Genomic DNA, 23,213 nt, shown 5'->3' on the forward strand with positions numbered 1-23,213 from the left:
GCTGTGGAATGCAACAGGTGGATCTGTGATTGGTCTCATAGAGTTGTTTCTAGTTAATGGCCAATCAGAGTCAACTGGCTTGGACTCTGTCCAGGGCAGAAGCTTTTGTTATCATTCTTTGCTATTCTATTCTTAGCTAGCCTTCTAATTAAATCCTTTCTTCTATTCTTTTAGTGTAGTTTTAATGTAGTATATATTATAAAATAATCAGTCAAACCTTCTGAAACATGGAGTCAGATCTTTGTCTCTTCCCTCATCCAAGAACCCCTGTGAACACTGTCACAGATGGGGGGAAGGTTGAGTGTCTGCTTCACCTCCTTGTTCACCAAACAACAGAAATGAGTCAGTTCTGACACTCAGGCTGGTACAGCCAAGGGAATAAGCAAGTGGTTCTGTTCAAAGCTGAAAGTGAAAGGATTGCAGATCACAGTCATAGATCCTGGTGTTTGGTTCAGTACTAGTCAATCCCATTGTTCACTCCCTAGTCAACCCTGTTAGTGTTGTGACTACTGCATGAAAAATTCTTAGTGATGATCTATCCATCCATGCAATGCCTGCCTATGAAAGTGGCCTTCTCAGCAATCATCTGCAAGTCACTGTCCTACAGGTTATTTGTAAGCCATCTGGAAAGAATGGGATGACTCATTCATTTTGATGTGGCTATGGGGTTTGCGGCCATAGACAGAGAGAAACAATGTGTACTTGGTCATATGCCTGCAGGCAGTTTTTCAGACTTCACTTTGATAGGGACCAAGTTTCACTGGACTGTTTCCTTAGGTTTATTCTGATTTAGTCTATTGAAAATAGTCATAGACTAACCACAAGTTTTGTGCTGGCTAGACATGTCTTTTTTCTTCTTTGTGGGTATTGGTGACATCACTTAAATGTGTCAGTGTCAGATGCATGCTATCTGATTTTTGTATGAGGTGTTTAGAACTGCAGCAGAAATTTCACTCTAAAAAAGGAGAAGGAATTATTTCATTTTGAGAGCTTGGTTTATTTAGACAAAATTTCAGGAAATTCAAAGCGTGTCCTGAATAAACTGTTGTGAAAGTCCAATAAACTGTTGTGAAAGAATAATGCTAGTAATCATAAAACTACAGAAGATGTGAGACAGAAGCAGAGTAAGAGTCTTAATGACCTAGAACCATAACTGTATTCTAAATGAAATGTATTTAATTTCCTGAGGAAAATATTAACAGTGAGGATTAGGAGTAGAAAATATTTTGTAGGAAGTTTAGTTAATTGATAGAGTATCTTTCAAAGATAAAATAGTTCAAATTTCCAGCAATTTAACTGTTCTCAAAAACAGAATGGTGTAAGCACATAATTGTCCCGTTCCTCGGCTGTTCTAATGGCCTGGAAAGGCTCAGGATGGCCTTGGGGCAGCCCGCGCTCCAAAGGACGAAAGGAGTCTTCAGGTTTTTCGGTCTTCAGTGTTGTTTATTAATTCTTATCTACAATATCTTCTCTCGGCCCAACAGAGGTCTGCACAGCATGTCAGCCATGAGCACACTGACTGCCTTTGGGGCGGTCACTTATCTTTATACCAAAAACTACGTGTAAGATATTTACCTTTTCTCCCCAATACCTTTCACCCTTATTGACAAGTGCACATTCAGTAAGAACCAATCTCAAAGTGCCACCATCACCATCGAAGATGGATGACAAGAAGAAGAAGAAGGACAGGACACGCCCTAATTCCTCCATCTTGTCCCCTAGAACCCCCTGTACTGAGATTCTAAAACCTGTGTTTTCACTTTATAATTAATCTATCCCTTCACCATTTATCCCCGTGTGATCCTCCCATCCTCATACAGGTGTTGCTTCCTGTGCAGGATCAAAGTCTAACCACCAAACACTTCTGGCAACGTTCCAGGACCTTCGAGCCCCCCCAAGGGTTGTCTCGGTGACTCTGCACATCAGGAATGTTGTGCTGAGTTCCCACACATAATGTGTTCTACGGTGTCTCATATAAATCATGTGTTGATGTTTGTAGAAATATATACAATGACTTTTTAAAAGAGAACTTGTATAAGAACACTTTTTACTTCATTGAAATCAGTGAAATATTTAAGTCTTTTTTTGACGCCATGGAGACTAGAAGCTAATATACTGATACACTGCAATGTTACTACATATGTGCAGCCAAGTTAATTTCCAGTTTAAAAGATATTTTGCAAAGATATTATGGTTTTGTTAAGAAACAAACTATGTTTCATCCCGTATGAAAATCTGAAAGAAATAGACTAAGATCACATCTAATGAACTCAATCACTTTGTATTTGAAAGTAAGAAAGATTCTGAATTGAATCAATCTTATCTTGAATTGGATTATATTTTTCTGATATGCCAATCGATTTGTGGCAAAGGCAAGCTACAGGGACTTATGCTATTGAATTCCAAAGGAGCTTAAAAAAACTCCTTCAAAACAAGGAGATATTTTTAGGAAAGTTTTTACTACCATTGGTAAAACAAATCCTAATAACATTTGAATGTTGTATGCAGTATTTAATTTATAATGCTCTTCTGAATATATTCTTTGTTAAGCACAGCACTGTTTAATTCTATAATTAAACCATATGGGTCAGTTCTAATTTACAGACCAGTGGAGAAACTTTAGGCTCAGTTAAGACATGCGGGATTCCATCTTGAAGTATCACTTTGTAACAGCCTGTAGAAATTGCTAAATTCTCCGACTAGGGGTGTTGTGAAAGAGACTTGTGGCCATGCTACAGAAAAGTTTAGGATTCAAAATAGGTTTTAATTTAATGAATCCACGCAGTTAACAAATCTGATTGTATCTATTTTACTCTCTTTATGAGCTGGTCCAAACAAAATAGGAGAGGAGGTAATTATAGTAATGGAGAAAAAGAGGAAATGTAATAAATATTCATAAAGTACGTAAAATTTGCTTTTGTCACAATCTATTTTATCTAGGTCACCTTTCACGTTGTTCTTGTCCTGATAGCCTATTTATTTTTCTCTTTTTTTTTTTTCCCCCTCACTTTCTACCTAGGACTGACTCATCACGTCTGTAATCTCCTAACAGAAGCTGTGGCCCTGTACTTGGAGGCAGATGATAAAAGGAACACCAAGACAGCAAATGTACTGCTTGGGTCCTTACTTGACATTTTGCAATACATGCTGACATATACAGCAAACATTGTGCGCCAGACTTTGCAGGTATGGGATTTACTCATGGGAACTTGACTGTCTTAAACAATTTTTTTGATAACTTCCTATTATCCTTAATAACAAGACTCCTGCTATTCCGATTTTATGGAACTTCTAGTGTAGTGAAAACTCAATTTGTCTTCCAAGTTACTGTTTGAACCACTGCAAGTCATGGCATTGGTTGGACTTCCTACTCTAACAAAGACATCCTCCTATTTAAAAATGGAGCACAAAATACAATTCAATGAAATTTCACATAACCCTCATAGTAACATATGAAGGAAAAGCATTAATAATTTTTTAGACATTATATAAATCTAGCAAATAGTGCTTTTCTTTTTAGATCATCTGCCAAATTTTGAAGTTAGTCAAGTGGAAGTGATTTCTGTATTTACACTGCAAACAACATGTACTCTTCACGTTAGGTTTTTAATGTTCTTGGTATTGTTCACTGAAGAACAGATATTTTTCAGGTGAAATATATCTGAAGGACACAGATTCTAAAGATTCCAGATGGGTTGTAATACCTTGCAGGATATGGCTTCTTTAATCCCCAGTCCCTCTTCTGTGGATTGGTTGGTTGTTTTTTGTTTTGTTTTTGTTCTGCGTTTTTTGGTTTGTGGGGTTTTGTGGCTGAGGAATTGGGTTTTTATGGGGGTGGTTTATTAAGTAGTCTTAATGTAAAAAGTTGCTGCTGAAAATTGAGCTTTTTTCTTTTTTCTACATTGATTTACACAAGCAGCTATGTTATCAACCACATTTCACTGCGAGGTGTTTGGTTTAGATGTGTGATGGTGCAATATCTTGTCTTTTTTTAAGTCTTCTATTAGCAGGTTCCCTAATGATATTTTCATCTGAGAATCACTTCATAGATCAAATTTTGTAGGCTAATTGCTTGTTGTCATATTTTTGGCATCGCTCCGTGTAATCATAAAGAGCTGAATTCTGTACTTAGGCCCCATACAGCAGTGGTGAGACAAATTGTTCTGGAGGACACATGAGGAGAGAGGATCTTGCACATGAATTGGTAATATTGAATTGATGGGCTTTATTTAGATTTAAAATTAAATCTATTTGTTCAAAGCCAAATTCTGTTCTGGCTTTACTTGAATACAACAGTTGATTGATGCACTGAAACTCTAGCTCCAGTTTTGTTTATCTCTCATCACAGTATTCTGCTTTGCTCTTAAAGTCTAATGAGTAACAAGGAGCAGCTGGAAAACCGAGTTTTGAAGCATAGGTCTATTCTGTGTCCATATATTAATTTTACAGTGGTGTTTCATGTCTCAAGATCACAAGATCCCTGAGAGCTCTACATCAGTACACATACTGTATTGAATGGTGGCCATTAGTTATTGACTACACGGTTTTCCACTATTCACGTGTCACTAAATGCATCACAAATATTATTCTTGGACTGTTTTTATAGAGATGTTTTGAGTAAGATACCATTTAAATCAGAACTTGTAAAACAGAATCAAATCTTCTTGTATTATCCATTTCTGAGGCTTAAGTTTTCTTTTACAGATGTCAGGACCTTCACTTGAATCCTTTTTATTTTACTCTTTTATGTGTAAAATGATAACCTTATCCAGCTGCATAGGCAATACATAACACCACTTTTCCATTGCACTGAATTACTTGATGCAGGATGGTGCTGATAACTGTATCCAGGTTTAGGAGAAGAGTTCACTCTTTATGGTCCAAGTACTTTTGTATTAATTTGCATGTCTGTTTTGGAGAGATTTTGTCATATGTCCCAGAGGTGATCCACATTAGCTGAGAAGAATTTGAAATTTCAATTTGATATATGAACTCTATTTTGTGACTCTGACACAGGTTGCCCAGAGAGGCGGCTGTGGATGCCCCAGCTCTGGCAGTGTTCAAAGCTATGTTAGATAAGACCAGGAGCAACCTGGTCTGGTGAGATATGTTCCCTCCTGGGGATGGGTGTGGATGTGACTAGATGATCATTAAGGTCCTTTTGAACCCTTTAACATTCTGTGATTATATCATTCTACAATTTAAAGTAGGTTTAACAATGCTATAGTGTGTATCCTTCATATAAATATGTAATTTCTTTAGTGCTGTTGTTCATTCTCTTTCCGAAGACACTAATATATAAAAGTTAAAGAAAGTAGTCAAAGATTCCTGATGGAAGGTGTCTATCTTCTCATCCATGTACTAATGAGAAAAAGCTGTTTTAAATTTTGCTGAATGAAAGTGGCTTACTTCCCTTTCTTCATTAATATAAACATTCAAATTTTTGTCTTCTCTGCACTTTTTGTCTTTCTTGAACTTCAGCATTCCAGGTCATTGTGGTGAGTCTCAGAGACGGTCATACCAATGTGACTTATTGCCTGGAGAAGCAACTTTTCAATTCTCTTTTATTTAGACATCCTTTCTAGAAGAAAGGCATTATCCTTTCAACTCATAAGTATCAACAGTGGAGTTTGAGCAGTAGTGGCAGCTGTCTCAGGGAACTTGTTCCTCTGTTCACTTAACCAAATGAAAACCTCCAAGTATTGCACTTGGACAGTGATTTTTAGGATTGAGCTATAAATGAAACACAATACAAATTATTCTTAAATGTGTTCTTTAGACAAAATGTTTATTTTTTTCTTTAGCAGACTGACTGTATAGGGTCATGGTTCAAAGCTGGTGCAAGGTAATGACATTAAATGAAAAAATCCTGCAAGACAACCTTTCAGGTCATAAATTGCACTGCCTGTAATAGTAGTATGTCTTGATGATGTGGGGATGACAGTGGTCATGATTACAAGTAGTACCTGATCTTATTACCAAACTTTATTATTCCTATTTCAGAAATTATTTAAATTATAATGTATTGTGAATATTTCAGGATACAGAGTAAGGCAGGCAGGCAAAATTGGGCACTATTGCTGAGAATCCTAAATTTTCCATCACCTTGATTATCTTGGTTTGAGGTGTCTTTTGCACGTACACTTTATTGCATTCTGCTGAAGCAATGTCATGCAGGTCAGTATATTCAGCCTGTACAGAATGACACGACAGCATGGATCCCTTTGCTTTGTGCTTATCGTTGCAGAGGGAGCATCACTGCTCATTGGCAGCCCAGGAATACTTAACTAGAAATGATGCATAAATTCCCTTCAAACTTCCATTCACACTTGGACCACTTAATGGACCTAATTTGTTCTTCATAACAGAACTATCACCAGAGTTGCTTTTGATTTCTTTTCTCTCTTGTTAAGGCACAGAAATCTGGGGCAGGAGGAGACACACAGGCTGCTGAAGACCTTCTGCTTATCAATAAACCCCTGACGGACCTGATTAGCCCGCTTATTCAACTGGTGAGAGCTTGCTGGTTTGTAACCTTATGGAATGTTGCTGAAGTTGGAATTATGCGATTGAATTGAACATATTAGAGCTCTCTTTACTAGTTTTTAATTGTTTACAAACTCCCACCTAGTACTCTATCACTTTGTAAGTTACCAGTAACAGTGACTTGCAGGTTACCAGTGATGTCAAAGTCTGTTTGTCCAGAGCATAGAAGTGAGATGAGGGGTGAACTGCAGGTTCTCAGTTTGGATACATATTTATGTAGCCAACATTTGTCCTTCAAAATGGACTAGTCACCACTGCATAGGGAAAGGATGGCATTCAAAATTTGAATCTAATAGTACTACTTCCTTTAGAGAAGTCAGTAAATGCAAAATTGGTTTGTAGAGAGTGATGCATTTTAATATTATTTTCTAGGGTTTGAGCCTTCTGAGTTTTCTCAAGGGTTTTATTTCAACATTATCCTGAAGGATTTATGAGTGGGAGTGGTCCCTGTGATCTGTAAACATCTTTGAAGTGTGTCTGTTTAAAGGCAGTCCTTTCCAGGGTTTACTAGATGTACAGCACTGCATTGAAATCTCCACAGAGGGCCGCATTATGCCCTAATGCATCCCATAAGCTCAACCTCTGTCATACGGAGATCTATATTTAGTCTGTGTGTAATGGTTTGTAGTAGAATGCTTCTTGAGCTGGACAGTGCTTTTAGAGGCTGCATCAGCCTGTAAGTCAACATAAAGCCATTAAAATGTTATGTGAGAATTTCAGTGTATCATGGTATCCTTTCTGGGATATTTCACTTAGAGGTGTTTCAGATTCACTGTGTTCTCTTCCAGACCCTTTTTTTTTTTTTTCATTTAAAAAGAGGATTTCAGGTTTTTTGTGATATCAGTACTACAATCCTTCTATTATCTTTAGCACTGTCTGTCATCTATTTTAGGGAAGTGTGTGATTCCTTTTTTATTAATTTTTGGCATTATACTTGGTGCTAAGTCCTCCTTTGATGGATTTATTTAAACCAGCTATTGACAAAGGCTTTTTGGAAATGTTCTCTGATGACCTGAAACAAAGTGACTGAATTTCAACTATTTAATATTTCATCTTTATAAATTCTTTTAATTTATTTTTATTGATTTTTAAAAAACTGCTATGTATGATAAATAGTATGAGATGAAGAAATGCAAACATTAATTTAAAATGAAACTAGTAATAAGTTTAAATTATATTAACTTTTTAAAGAACAGAAAATTAGAGGCCAAGCTTTAAGTCAGCCTAAACCACCTGGAAGTCTTGTATAAGTTTTTAATTAAAGGATAGGATAATTGTATAGTTAGCATGTACTGATTAGATTGTGACTTGTCTTTGTATTTCAGAAGCATGGCTGTAAATTACCAGTAGGTTTTTTGCTTTGTTCTGTACTTCTGCAGATTTTGGTATTTTTCAAATGCTTATTTTAAATCTTCTGATTTTTACATACAGGTAAAAGATAATGCCCACCACTTCCACTTCTTTAGACAGATAGACAGACACATACATACATACATATTGTCTTGTTTTGTTTTGGTTTCAGTTTTGTAAAGATTCTGTGAGTGAGGGATTTTTCTCTTGTTTGGATCTGTGAAAGCTATTTCAGCTAGATTTGTTAAATTTGATTTTTCAAATATTTTTTCCCATTGCTACATTAAACATTTCCTCTTAAGCTTGGAAGAGTTTGAGCAATGGAATAATCATTTTAGTATTTAGGAATCACTTGTTTGAAATGGTTTATGCTCTAATCTCTTTAAATAGAAATAGATAGTTTGTGAAGTCTAGAGCAAGTCTCAAGATGTGTGTGCTCCCTGCTCCTCAAATGCCTCAGGCCTACCTAAACTGAAATTCTGTGAAGCTGCCGGTGGTTGTTCTCTGTATTCATTGAGCTGTGTGGGTATTTAACCCCTTATTGGTGTTTTGACGCATTCAGTTCTTTGTGAACTTGATTTTCTGGAGATAATGGAGGACTTACATTTTGAACTAACAATTACTTTAAAATATCGAGTTAAAATTATTTTCTCTGCTTTGCTATTTCTGCCTTTCTTAGCATATTTATAGTATCATGTACTCACTTACATAGTTTCCTAGTCACATTGTTTCCTAGTTTCCTAAACACGTTAAGTAATTGTTTTCCCTCATTGGAGTGTGTATCCCTCAAGTAGATTATTATTCTATGTCTCATTTACTTGTCTTTTTATTTTGCTCTAGTTCTATATGTTTTTCTCTCTCAATAATCCCTCAAAAGATCAATGTGAGTTAAACCTCGTAATGTCAAAAACTTTGAATCAATTTTTCCCTTTTGTGGTTGTTATTTAGTCTGTCACTAAAGGCATAACAAAGCAAGTTCCAGAACCCTAGATTGCATTTAAATGAAACTTCAGCGATTTAACAATGCAAAAGAATAAATAATTACAAACTATGTCAGGAAACACTGCAAAAATGGAGAATTCAGTATTTAATCCCAAGATCATTATGACCATAATTGATCAATAAGAGGAAAAAAATCGAGCATTTAGTTTTCTCCTTGGCAGTTTTGTGTTTAAAAGTTAATTACACTTAGCTTTGTTGGGTAATGTTTCTTTGCTTAACATGAAATTAATTGGAATATTATACTGAAACCTGCAGCAATTGTAGAGCATACACAACACCTAATTTTTCATGTGCCCATTATACTGAAAAAATTACTTTTGGAATCACTTCAGTGTGGATTTTCACAAAGTTTCAGAAACCATGCCAGTACCTATAAAGGAATTTTGTTTTCTGTAGGTCCTAGATTCAATTCCTAGGTGTAGATCTTCCAGTCATTTCTGGAGCCTACTGCACTCTGGGAGAGAACTTTTTTTGACTTCTGGTAGGAGTCTTCCTCATTATAATATTACCAGGAGAATTTGGACTTGATTTCCATGCTCCATGTGGTACCATTGAACAACCAGTTAGTCATGTCCAAATGTGAAGAGAACAAATATGAAACCTGAGTGCATATGGATGATTAAGATGGTCTTTTTTAGGCATTTTTTGTCTCTGTATTGCACTGATGCTAAGGCTGTGCCCAGATTTCATTTTCAGAGTGCATGAAGTTATTTGCTAATGAGTAATGAAAATAACTGCAGAAGAACGATAACTGGAAAATTTTATTTCATATATCTTTCTCTAGGCATACAGACTGTTCTGTGGTCAGAGTGGAGAGTCATATGTTTATATGCTATATTTGAAGTATTCTCTTATACAGAGCTATCCTAAAAACCAAAAATCTCCCAACAAACACACCAGGGAAAAGAAGAAAATGTTGTTACATGCACAGAATTTCAGAACGGGGATTTAGTTTCTCAACAATTAGCCTAGATTAAAATGAAGTGAATATATATATTTTTTTCCCCTTAGGAGAATGCTGCTAAGTAAAAATTTTTTTTTTCATTTAAAACAGTGCATATTTACTAATAAGAATAGCACAGTAAAGCTAGCAGATTAATAATGATGTTTTGCTTTTATGTTTTGTAAAATGTTTGCAAAATCATCTTCCCTATAGATCCCTGTGGTGCTTCCTTTACAGCATGTTCTGTAATCACATTAGTGATCTAATGAATATCTATCTCTTATTGTAATAAACTCTCTATGTGTATAACCTCATTAATGCACAGAAATAGTGTCCCCTCCGGGTAATCCAGGCAGGCAGTTTCATTGTAGCTCTAAAATTAGATGCTGTAACAATTCCAACGGTGTGAAAACTGCCACTTCAGCTCAAATAATCACACGTTTCTTGCAGTGCTTTGCAATTCATGAACACACTGCAACTCAGTTTAAAATGATGGAATTTTTGGGAACAGATTGCAGAAATATAGATGTGCAACAACAAGAAACTGCCTGCTCTTTACCACATTAACTCTAAAATACACAGAGCAGGTTCCATCTAAAAAGGAAAACAGAATTTTGTGTTATAAGCTTGTTTACAGGAAGTTATAACCTGGCTATAGAAATTAAGCAAAGAGTAATACACTGCTTTTATCGCACAGAAGTCTTGTCATCAGGTATTAATTTAAAGTAAGTGAAAAATAGATCTACAGTTTTCAGTTAGAGAATGGCAGAATTTATGACCTTAGCTCTTCAGTAATTTATTTTAAGGTGCTGGATTCTCTTCAAGCTATGTACTAGCCAAGAATATTAACAGCAGCAAAAGAAGTACTGGTGACTTTTCTACCTTGCTGAAAGGCTGAATCCATAATCCCCTCTAAGGCTCAGAAAGGAAAAGGAAGCTTCATGTAATTATGAAATATTAAGGGGCAGATACTCTTTTAAAGTGTTAGAATTGGTTTCTTCATGGGTTTCTACTCTCCTGAAAGAACAAAAACTATAAATGCATTTCAAGCAAATGTACTTCATACCAAATTAGATTGTTCTGATTAGAAAAATAATCAGAATGCTGTTCCATCTAATTAGGAGATGAACCATCCATCTATTTTAATTGTTGAACAACATGATTATGTTTTTCCTGTTCTTATTAAACATGAGGTATTTACTTGAAATCTGAATTTTCATTCTTGATTTTCTGTCTTTACAGATATTAATTATATTTTCAGCCATTGCTTTTGTTTTAGAATGTTCTTTAGATCCCCTACTCTTTATAACCAGTACTGACTGGCAGCCAGTGGTAAATTTCAGGTTACCAGCTTACAACTTTTGACATCTAAATCACTACTTGTCAGAAGTGAAATGGCAAAATGGTGAGAGTTACAGGGAAAAATGCTGATGTGGACATACTTAAATAGGGACATTGCTGAGAGTTCCTCTTCCACCTTAATTATTGATGACTGTAGGCCAATGATTCTCATTCCCTTCAGAGTAAATATGGCCTGTCCTATTCCAAGCTTGTTTTTCTCTTCATACAAGACCAGTCCTACTATTATTTTGCCCTGAGTTTTCCCAAGGTAACAGCAACTTGCTCCCCGAAGTCTAGTTAACACCAAAGCTCAAAGGGACTCTGGGAAAGCAGAGGAGCAGAAGAGCCTGACGTACAACAGGGGGTGAAAGGCTTCATTGGCATTGGTAATGATTGAGTAATGTGATGTCATAACTGGCAGGTGTTGGAAACTGTAGAGTGATACTTGGAACATGGTCACTGAAGGCCTCTGAAGAGCAAGGCTATATGATGCCAGATTGGATGGAAAGTTTCCTTTCATTGGGTTGAAAGGGTTTTCCTTTCTCTTGTTGGGGGACAAAGAACAACAACAAGGATGAAAGGTTAGGCACACCAGGAGGAGAGAATCAAGGCTCAACCAAGGCCATTGGTCCAAGCACAGCTCTTCCTCCTAGGGCATAGTGTTCCACTGCCTCACTAGCTGAGTGTTCCTGCTGTAATAAGCCTCCCTTGGGAATAATGCTAGTCAGCTGGACTTGCTTGTTTGCCTCCTTGATAGTCATGGTGCTGGGAAGGACCACTGAGGTTTGTGGGGCTTTATGGATTTCTTCGCACACATTTGTTGTAGGAGCAGTCCTCTATGGAGACTGACAGCTTTCCACTTCTCTGATATTTAGTGAATATCTTGGGAAAAAAGCCTTGAGATCAGTCTCACTTCCAAATATAGCTGTTGTGATACTGAATAAACATGGGATTTTTGTGCCTGCGGAGCCCAGGGAATTAGCCTCCACTGCAGTACCCAGGCAAAAATGTATCAATGACCAAAATTTTCACTGATTTTTCATTTTTTACCTTTGTTTAGCCAAATAGCATTTGAAAATTGGATATAATCCTTGTTCTGTGATTTCCTTCAGGAGGTTGTTGATGTAGCTGCCTACCCTGATCAAAAAACAAATTAACTTGAATGCTGCTTTTAGAAGGCGTGAGAGAAACATTAAAAAAAAAAAAAAAAGAAGAAGTAGTTGTCTTTCCTTTCTCTAATGAAGGAAATGAAAGTTGTCTCAAAGCCCTAAGCGAAATCAGCAGATTTTTTTTTCAATTAGTTAAGGATTAAAGATATAAATGGCCTTCTAAAGCTTGTTACTATTTGTAGCTTTTCCTGCTTTTTGGGTTTGCTAATTGCGCTGATGTTATTAGAGAAGGAAATAATCAAATAAGTGGCATTTAGATTGGAATGAAGAAAAAACATATAGCAAAACTGAGGCAGAAATAGCTGTTGTGGTCTTGTCACTTGTATAGTATTAGGTCAAATAGAATGTTATATGTCTTAGGGCTATATATTCAGAGATTTCATCTCAGTTCAGTCTGTTTTAAACAGCAGCTCTGTGAACCTAGTAGGAAACAGGATTGTATTTGCATGCAGATCCCTTGGGAATTGCTGCTTGAATATTTGAGAGATGTGTGTCTGATATGTTCACATGGCTTTAAAGTAACTGTGTGGGTTTTCCTCAACATGAAAAAATTTAGGAATTTCATACTGCAGATTAAATAAGCAATCATTGTTGAAATTTTTTGGCATATTACATAAGTGTTTGGACAAACTGGGGTTTTTTCCCCTTTTATTGTCTGTAAGGATAGTGTTTACTGTATTTTTATCTGGCTTATTTGGTGTAAATAATACTTTTGGAATGAAAAAATGAATGACCATGATGAGGTGTTTTTACACTTCTATACCTAATTGGTTAAGTCTACCACTGACATTTTGTTCAGGTCATAGACTAAAAGGTGAGAAAAAACTATTACAATGATTTCATCGAGGGATCTATATAGACAGGACTTTCCTAAATTAATTCCTCATTAGAGTAAACGGTTTTGTTATTTTTTTAGAAAAAAAATATTCTTGTGATATTTGAATTGTCTTTGATGGAGAATCTGTCTCAGCTCTAAGGGAGTTATTTCAGCAGTTAATTGTTCTTATTAAAGAGAGAAAGAGAAAAAAGGAAATCCAAGTATTATCGTTCTTCTAATCTGAATTGCTTTGTCTAAAGTTTTGAGCTATCATCTCTTATCAGTCCTTTTTCAGGTAAAGGAATTAACCTATCCTCAGCCTGCATTTTCCCACATGTTTGAGAGGATATGATCAAGTCCACTTTAACCCTTCCTCTGATATGCTATAGACACTAAATTCCTTCAGTCCTTGGCTATTATGCTTTCCAATGTGTCATCCTCTTACCTGTTCTCAAGAAACCTCTATGATTTTTTTCACTAGTGTTTGTGAACTCTCTGTGCTGACGCTAGGCACCGCATTCCTGTTGTCATTCCAAAATGTCATTGTCAGTGCCAAATACAGGCCTAATATAATATCTTTACTTGTTATTTCCAGATTGTACTTTCAGGAAATATATAAATCATTTTGATAATGGTGTCATATTATCAGAAGCTCATTTTATGATCTCTAGTCATGTCCCTAAATCTTTTTTGTAATTTTGCTTCCCAGGAAATTATTTTCTTTCCTATTGCTAGGGCCTGCTGCAGTGTCTGATCTTCAAATGAGTGTAGAAAAGTTAGAATTCAGGAAAATATTTAAAATCTTCAAAATGTACCTCCTAATGTGACTACTTAAAATCCATTAAATAACTAGATAGCCTGTGCTCTACCTCAAGAGGCTTGCTTTAGTAATAATTAAATGAAATTTTATGGTGTGCATGATGTAGAAGATTAGACATCATAGCTGTAATGGTACTTTTTCCTATTACCACTTCTGTTTAAATAGAGTAAAATAACAGTTGGGAGCAACATTTCTGATGCTGTTATGATGTTGCTCTAGATAGACCACTTGACAGAATCAGAGTGCCGATATTGTTATACTGCTGCTTAAGAGTAGATATATTTTAATTATGTTTTCATCACTTCGTTAAGCTTATTTTAGTGCAATTCTGAGTCAATCAACTAGAAATTATTCTTTCCTGTCACAATGCAAATGTTAATACTCTTCCAAATCCCCAGGGAAATGCAACTTTTCTGAAATTGGAATTTGATTTTTGTTTATTTATTTTTCATTCATTTTTAGCTTCCCAGTGAAGATACTGAAATATTTTTGAGTGCCTCACAGAGCTTATTATTGCTGGTTCAGCTGTATGGAGGGAGCAATGAGGAGAGTATGTCTCCAGAAAACATGTACAGCTTTGCTGAAGTCCTGAAGGTCAAAGAAGATCCACGAGAACTTAAGCTTTTGTTGAAAATTGTTAAGAGACTGGTGAGTTGACATCTAACCTTTTCCAAAGTCGGCATGTTTCTTTTATATAATTTGATACATTTTTGGACTAGTTTTTTCCTTCTCAAAGAAAAAAATATTTTAAAATCATTTTAAAACCAAAATATGCCAAGTTGAATATCATGTCTTTAAATTCCACTTTTCTGGAGAAGATAGCTTTCTACACTTAATACCTCTTATGAAAATGATGCAGGAATTCTCCTATTTCAGTTACCATTCAGCAGTTTGAGTAACACTTGCTATTTTTCCACTTGTTTAGTAATTCATCTCTATAAGGTATTGAAACCATTTTCTGAATGCCTTCTGAAAGAACTAACCTTGTAGCATTAAATATCTGTTCAGACACAGAGTGGTTTATTTCACAGTGAATAAAAGGCTATTTTATGCTTGGAATAGGTTTGTGCATGGGCTGTTGAGTCTTCATTCTCACGGAGCTATAGGGACCACTTGTGCTGGAGTGGCTGTAATGTAGAGAGCCAGGCAGTGGCAATCCTGCAGGGGCTTCTGGTGATAATGTTGACAAGTAGAAGGTTCACTTCTGTCCTGCTACAACACAGTGGAATGACAGCAGCTGATGTCTTTCAGGTAGCTTAGGAAGGAAATCTTTTGGTATCTGTAGCGTTCTCTCAGATAATACAATAGGCTTTTATCTCGAAGTGTCGTAATAAGAAGCTTTGCCTGCATTGTCAACAACCTTGCATTGTTTGAGTACTTCATCCTTTCCTCTCCAAAAGCAGAGCCTTTCAGTTAAAATAGGATAACTGCCCCTAGAGAGGGCAGTAGTTCCCTCAATTTCAAGACGCAGGAGTTCCTTCAATTTTGCAAGTGCAGTGCTGGCTACTAGAGTAAGCCTGTAATCCATGACAGCAGGAATTAAAAGGGAGCAACTCCCTTGTAGAGATTTCAGAGATCTTGTCCTCGTTTTCCTGCCTGCTGCACTTATATCACAGGAAAGTAAACACCATACCCTTCCTCCCTGTTTTCCCAGCCCTATCTTGCCCTGAAAGAAGCATGAATATATAAAATTACAGTTGATATTATGTTTAAAATTCTAAAGATACTTTCTATTGATTTTAGCTTGTACCTCTGCTACTCTTTCTGAATAATTATTGTGATGTGTAGAACTGGCTTTTACTTTTCTCCAAAAGCAATATGAGTAAAAAGCCAATGAAGTGAGAGAGAAGGGAAGAGATGTGAGGCTGCAATATACTTATCTAGATTATTTCATTTTAAAATAGCTACAGACTTGTTTATTTCTCTTCATTTTGAAGCCTGGGGTTCAAAAGTTAACCTAGTGTGCAGGATACTTAACACGGAAACTTCTATTGACTATTTTGAGAGAACAAAGCTCTGCAGTCACCTTTTGAACCTTGCAAGTTCCTGTACTTTAGGTTCCAGTTCTCTCCTTTGTATACCTGGTACTTGTTATTTATAACATCAGGCATAGATTTTCAGTAATTATTGTGATGAGATCATGCAATTTCTTTTGAAAGCAGGGTGCATAGACAATTTGACAGATTATTTAATAAATCATATGTTATTTCTCTAAACCTTAAAAAGTCCTGTTCAGAGGAGATTATTATCTTGTCAAAATTGTCATAATCACAAAAGACATTGAAATATAATCATATCCATTTAAGAAGGATTCAACCTACATCAGCTGAATTTTGAAGCCTAGAGCAGTGTTTTTCTTTTTATATATCTAAGCAATATTTTAGTAGAGAGATCAGTATATGCACCAATTTTCATTGTTGCAAATCAGTGCTGATACAGAGCAGCTCTTCAGTTTGTGGTTACATTGACTTTGCTGGTACAGGCATTGCTTATGTAAGACAGGAATGTACAAAAAGAGCTCCATGTAATGCTACAGATGCCTTTATAGCATGTATTGCTGGAAATATGGAAGGGCATAGCAGTGGGACTACTTAACCTTGATTCAAGTGTTTTACATGACTGCAGTGAGCCAGTGGAGGCAGATAGAACAATTTCAGAGCCTTCAGTTTAAGGTGTATCAGAGGATTTGTTGATATACAAGATGACCTTACCTTGATGAAATGGAATCTCATAACTATATGTTGGTATAACTTCATTATTAAACCACTGTGTTTTATCTCCAGTGGGTGGAAGGTTTTTTGAAAAAAGTTGGAGATTTGAGTTTGTTATATTGTTTTGTTCAGGTCTTTAGATGATCATTGTCAAATTTGACCAGCAAATTGACTGCAGGGCAATACAAACTTCTTGCAGCACTTTCCTCACTAATTGTTTTCCTACAATTTTGTTGAATAAAGGCCAGACTTTGTACAGACTTAATACTGAAATCACTATGAACACACCCTTTTAGAAGCTTTATTTTGCTGTAAAAAGGAATCATTAGGAGAGAAAATATGCTTTGAGCTAACTTCTGTAACTGTGTAAGTAAAGATCTTCTAAAAGCTCTAAAGAGACAGCATTGACTGTCTTATTTCTGTTTTCTTTATAATTACTTCTTATATTTCAAAGCTTTGGGCTCTGTCAAGCACAGGTTAACCTGTTTTTTCACAAGAATGTTCTCTCACTGCCACTGATAAAATGAAGAGTAACTGCGTAAAATTATTGAATCAAGGAACAGAGTTTGGAGGTTTTTTCCCTTCATCCTTTGCACTAACTCTCTTGTTCTGATTGCTTCATCTTGGGTTAGACAATGCTGCTATTCAGATATGCTTCATCTTTTTTAGAAGCATTTTTGTAACTGATTGATGACATCAGAAGAGTGATCTCTCTCTTTTTTATTTCTGGAAAGCTCTCCTGCCACTTGTCATGGAAATCACTATCTCATAATTCCATCTGTGAAGATATAGTGCATCTTATTATGAGTCCAGTAAATTACCCAGATTTTTTTTTTTTTTATGAAGCAGAAGAAATTTTCATTTGGGAAGTGAGTAGTTGAGGTTTGCCTGCTTTACTGAGAAGTTTTTAATTTCTTTTTTTTCCTCAGAGGGAAAAGATTTCCCTGCCATCCCAATTTATCATCTAGTATGTAATGTAAAGGCATTTTTTATAGAACTAGCCAATATCTTTCTACTGGACACATAATCACTGTGGGATTACAGCTCAGTACTCACAAATAAATTATTTCAACTTTCACTCTTTTTTTACTTCCATGTAGTAATAAGGAAAAATTCCTCTGAGAAAAATGAGCAAATATTATTCTTTCTGCACTCACAGTGAGTGAAGAGGGAACTTTTGTTCTGTGACTTTTCCCTTATATACTTGTCAGAAAGGATATTGAGTTCTGCCTTTTAAATCACACTTTTTTCTCCTGATTGTCTTTCTAGAATCTCATTGTCACTAATTTGTGTTTTATAAGTATCAAAAAGTTTTTCCTTTTTCTTTTTTTTGATGAGCAGCTAAGACATTTAGGATGTCATCTGCATGTCCTATACCCCATGGGGATATGTATAAGGATTTCTCAAATCATTTTAGGCTGACGTTATAAAGACATTAAGGCCAGAATGATAATACATGAACTATGGCAAAATTCCTTAATATTCATTAGCTTCATTATAGGACTATTGAACTCTAATTTCATTTCCCTGCCAATTTGAGTCACAGCAAGAGCATCACTATCTACCTGCAGGCAAATTTACTACCCTGTTTCAAATGTACCAAAGCCTGGGGAACCACTGATCACTGTGTCTAAGATGTCATTCAAATCATGCAGTCCTTAAGTGTTTCTGTCATGTAGATTAGCAATTATATCATCCTCAGTTTTATACAAAGATCTGCTGCATTTGCTTCTCTTGAATACACGGCTCAGTGTTTGTATATAAAAATATATGTGTATATTTTTACTGCAATAGGTCCCAGATTAGATCCTTGTTACATTAATCCCTGATCATGCATTATTAGGACATTTGGAGCTTGGAGAGATACACAGTCCAAGTATACAAATGTTTGATTTAGAGTAGCAGTTCTGCAATCCCTCAGTAAGTTGAACTTCTTGCTGGAGGCTTGCTTCTCAGTAGATTCCCACTAGTATATCTATAGGGACCTTCCCTCAAAGAAGGTGAAACAAAATCCTAAGAGTTTCTCAGATAGCATCCCTTTTGCAGCTTCAGCTCCAAGGACTCAGTGCCAGGAGGAGGTGCTTGTGCAGCCATTTCCAGAGGTGTCTGTTTTCCCATGGTCTTAAAAGGCTATGGAAACCTGTTAGCAAATACCCTGCTGAGGGAGCACAGCACTCAAATAAGCTGGAGAGAACTTTTCATGCATTGTACTCCTGATCTAAATCTTTTAAGTGGCACATAATTAATTTCATTAGTTGCTAAAATAATCCATAATATTCCATTGCTCTAAGGATTAATTTTATGACAGCTATGGTTGTTAGACTGTGAACACAATACTCACTTGTAGGTTGCTGATGTGTATAGGTATACTCACTATAAACAAACAAGTTTTCTAAAATTATACATATTTTTAAAATTTGGGTGGATCTTGCAGGAACAATTCCTGTCCTTCATTAGTGTTAATCTCCTATTTTCAAGTTGTTACCAAGCCTGCATCCCTTCTTTTGTTGGCTTCAGTCTACAAGTGTAACATCCTTAAGACATTACCTTTGTATAGCTGTTAAAAGGGAGCATTTCATTAGCTACAAACAACTTAGATTCTCCCAAATAGGAAGAAGCTAATCAGCATTAGGATAGAGTATGCAGATGATAACAGATGATTTTGTGTTGCTCAAAATCCATTGAAATAAGTACATGGGAAGGGAAATGCACCTTCACCCTTCCTGCCGTGTGGCAAAGCTCCTTCTCTTTGCACACTCGCGCAAGGGTTTTTTAGTAGTTTTAATGAAATTGGAGAGGATCTCCAGAGATGAGATGGGGAGACCTCCAGCTCCCACTGTGACTTGGCAGACTTCTGCCATGGGGCTTTCAGGCCTTGCCACACCCTGACAGGAGCAACAAGCAGAGTGGGGAAATTGCCCTTTCTCCAGGGGCAAGTGAGACTGTTCTCCCCTCCTTTTCCACTGGGTTTTCATCTAGTTGCAGAGTAAGCTTCTCAGTGTGACTTTTTGAGTTTTGCATATGGGTTGACCAAAATACAGTCTAATAACACTTTTTAAATAAAAAATGCTGCAGTGTTCCTGATGAATATGAATAGTCTGCTGAGGTATTTGTGAGTTAGATTGCTGAGCCAGGCCATTGCCATTGTTTAGGAAGCAGTACATTCAATTTTACAGCAAAGGTTTAAAAAAATTTGGTTTAAATTACTCAGAAGATGTATGCAGCTAATCACAATTACTCTAATACAATTTAAACAAAAAATAAACAATTATTTAAATAGAAAGAGTATAAGTAGTTTAATTTAAATAAATTAATTTAAATAAATTCATTGTTTGATGGACATAATTTTCTTGTGGCACAGCCCCTGTGCAGCACTTCATTGTTTACCAGAATGAAAATTCAGCCAATATTGATTCATTTATCTGAGTAATTTGGATTTTTTTGTTGCGTAAGTCATACTGAATCTTTGAACTTTTTGTTCAGTTTGTAATGTCATGTGGGCTCTACAAAATGCTGGTGGAAATGAAATATTGCACTTCCACCATTAAAACCTGAGGGGAGATTTTTTTTTTAAGCTTAGTAAAGCATTTTCAGTAGCTGGGAAGAAAACAATAATCAGTGTAATTTTTGTATAATCAAACTTAATAATCCAGTTTGTTGTCATGCATTTTGCAAGCAATACCAGGTCCTAAGTTGTGTATTATTTCATTTGTAATTATATACTTGCTATCAAAGATAACACAGCTTTTCAAATAAAGCTTTAAAAAGTTCTGCATGGAAACGTTATTTGTGTGTGTAGTAATACTTAGGATGTCCAGATGTGAGAGGGATCCTGAAGTTGATTTACGTTTGAGATCCTGTGGCATTGTTTATTGTACTATACAATATGTGGTTAATTTTACCTGGCCTAACTAGATTCTGAGTATTGAAATCCCACACACAGGTTTTCACTATAGGTCTGATAAGAATTTTCATTTTTAATCTGAAATGATTAGCTACTGTTTCACCTTAGGGGCATGTGGATGTTTCATCTGTGTGCCTGGCTTATGGAATTTGCGAAGGGCTAAATTCAGGCTCACTTGTACTTTGAGAAATTTATGGCGTGTTTTCAGGATGCTGAGTAGTAGGACAATATGTTAGCACTGTCCTTGACTTACTCTTTTTTTGACATTTGCTTTTTATGCTTTCTACTGGAGGAGAGGGAAGAATAGTTTGATATTTAGATTTACACATTTGGTTAGAGCAATGATATAATTTTAATAGGCCTTTTCCATTTCTGATGGCCTTCTTTTAATTTACCTTTTTGATTTTTACAATAACCTTCTTTTGGTTGGCCAGAATTCTTAAGCACAACATTCTAAAGATAAATACTGATGGGTTTCATTCCAGTGTTTATCTTTCTGTCTTATGAAATGAAACAGAGTGAGTATCCATGAATACGTCTCAGTGAATGATGCAGTCCCTGGAATTCTTATTTTACTCCATCTTGTCACTTTGGATCCTGTCCAGAAGCTCTGTAACTCTTACCAGATTGGAGAAAGCTTTGCTATTTTTTGACCCCAAGAACTAGATGGTACAGGAATGCTCTGCTTTTTTTTTTTTTCCTTTTATTTCCTCCTCATAAAAAAAGAAAATATTTAAATCTTTATAAGATTGTCCAGGTTTATGGGATTACTTATTTCTGCCTACGTCAGAATCCTGTTCTGCTCTGTGAATTTAGTACGTCTCTGACTGTGATTGCTGCATCCAATGAGATGTAGAATATTATCACTTCTGTGGCTGAGAGGGCTGTGATGGTGAATGGTAGGGCTACTAATTCATTTTATGGTTTATATCCCTATGTATCTCTAACTACACACACAGTGTATCTTCTTTTTTGTATGTGTCTCGGGATACTCTTAACTCAAAGTGTCAAGAAATTTTTAGGAACTATGAAAATCAAAATTTTATTTTAATTGGATCTAAGGTGAGATTTTTTTCCCCCTGCTGATTATTGGAGCCCCAAAGCCAGTTGTATCAAAAATACTAGGCTTCATGGAACCTGTGCTAAAATCGTGGTCCTCACATAACTTTTTGCTGAAGAGAATCTATTAACACCAATCAAATAGGACTGAATTATTAAAAATCTTCTCTCAGCTTGAATTTTAATACCAAGTTGCGCAAATTTCCATGTTCTGTAGAATTAATGGGAGCATATGAGCTGTAGGTGCTGCTTTCATTATTATTATAACTGAATTTCATTAGTCTGTAGACTGGGACCTCATTGTGATTATCTCAATCCAAGCATAGTAAAAAATAATTTCTTGCTCCAGAGAACAATCCAACTTGTTTCCAGTATTCAAAATAGGATCAAGAAATGGCCTGAAAGTGACTCTTCCTAATAGGAAATATTTTCACTCAGAATCACCATTCTGGGTAAAACAGATCATTGAGCATGATCAATTCTGTGCAAGCAAGTATGAATGTTTGACTAGTTCATTACTAACATAAAAGATTCTTCATTTTATTAAAAATTTAAATTCTTATGGTCACAGGAATATTTTAAAATCCTTAGTCTTCATGTGAAGTTATTACCAGCAATTACAAGAGCTTTGTAAGATTTTGGTTGCCAGTGTTGAAGATGAGAAACAGTTACATGTAAAATGGCTTACTGTTACTTTTTGCAAACTTATATTGTAAACACTTCAACAAGACCTCCCTTTTTCATTACATCCATTCTCTTGCTCCATCTTCTTGCTGACAAGTTTACTGAAGGTGAAATAGTCTGTTACATGTGTCAGGAAATTTTTAACTGCAGTGTATCAGAATGAAATCTAATATAGGAATTAGATTCCCTACTGTAAAGGAGTGCTCCTTCCTTTGGCTTCTAAATTACCTGGTAGTGGACAATCAGAGTAAAAGGTGTTGACATAACCTCTTTGTTAATCCTCATTGCTCCCTTATTTTCCTTGCTTTCTATTGAAAAAAAACCTATTAAAATAATAAACTAATGAAAAAAATCTGTTGATTTTTAAAATATATTTCAATTTATGCACTTTTACAAGGCATCCAACAAACATTACCTGTGTTTCACTTGTCTGGATCCTTGGTCTCTTCATCTTATAAGACTGGAACATTGCTGAAAAGGTAGTGCTTTCCAAAATCGTGCCATGAACAAACTTGCAGGTCATACAGAGCTTGAGTTTTAAAAGCAGTGTGTGGATGCAGATAAACAGGGAATATAGTTGGAGTGTTTTTATTGGAGAGGGAGACAGTCCTTGGCCATCAGGCTGTGAAGATAGGGGACTCTGAGGCATGTAAATTAGGCAAAGGAGACAAAAAGCCTGACAGGGAACTTCAGATGTAGGTTATCTGTCTGATGGAAATTGTGAGCAAAAATATAGAAGCAGAACAAAGGTATGTTGCTCGTAGCAATGAGACCAAGAAATGACCATGTAGAGCAAGATGAAGGCACTGTTTAAGAAGTTTGATATTGTTGCAAAGATCAAAGATGAAAATTACTTTAGAAGCATCA

At 35.9% G+C, this 23,213-nt stretch overlaps 1 protein-coding gene across 1 annotated transcript in view; it reads left to right on the plus strand.

The window, feature by feature from the left end:
- The window catches only part of ULK4 (unc-51 like kinase 4), a 211,241-nt gene that overhangs the window by 143,627 nt on the left and 44,401 nt on the right, over positions 1 to 23,213 (plus strand). Inside the window, exons 33-35 of the mRNA XM_054274292.1 lie at positions 3,020 to 3,186; positions 6,414 to 6,512; positions 14,451 to 14,636. Coding sequence (XP_054130267.1) covers positions 3,020 to 3,186; positions 6,414 to 6,512; positions 14,451 to 14,636 — 452 coding nt within the window. The remainder of the gene's footprint in view (positions 1 to 3,019; positions 3,187 to 6,413; positions 6,513 to 14,450; positions 14,637 to 23,213) is intronic.

The sequence above is a fragment of the Melozone crissalis genome, unplaced genomic scaffold, assembly GCF_028551555.1.
Source record: "Melozone crissalis strain CALT ecotype California unplaced genomic scaffold, PUWL_Pcris_2 ptg000016l_1, whole genome shotgun sequence".
Classification (NCBI taxonomy): Eukaryota; Metazoa; Chordata; class Aves; order Passeriformes; family Passerellidae; genus Melozone; species Melozone crissalis.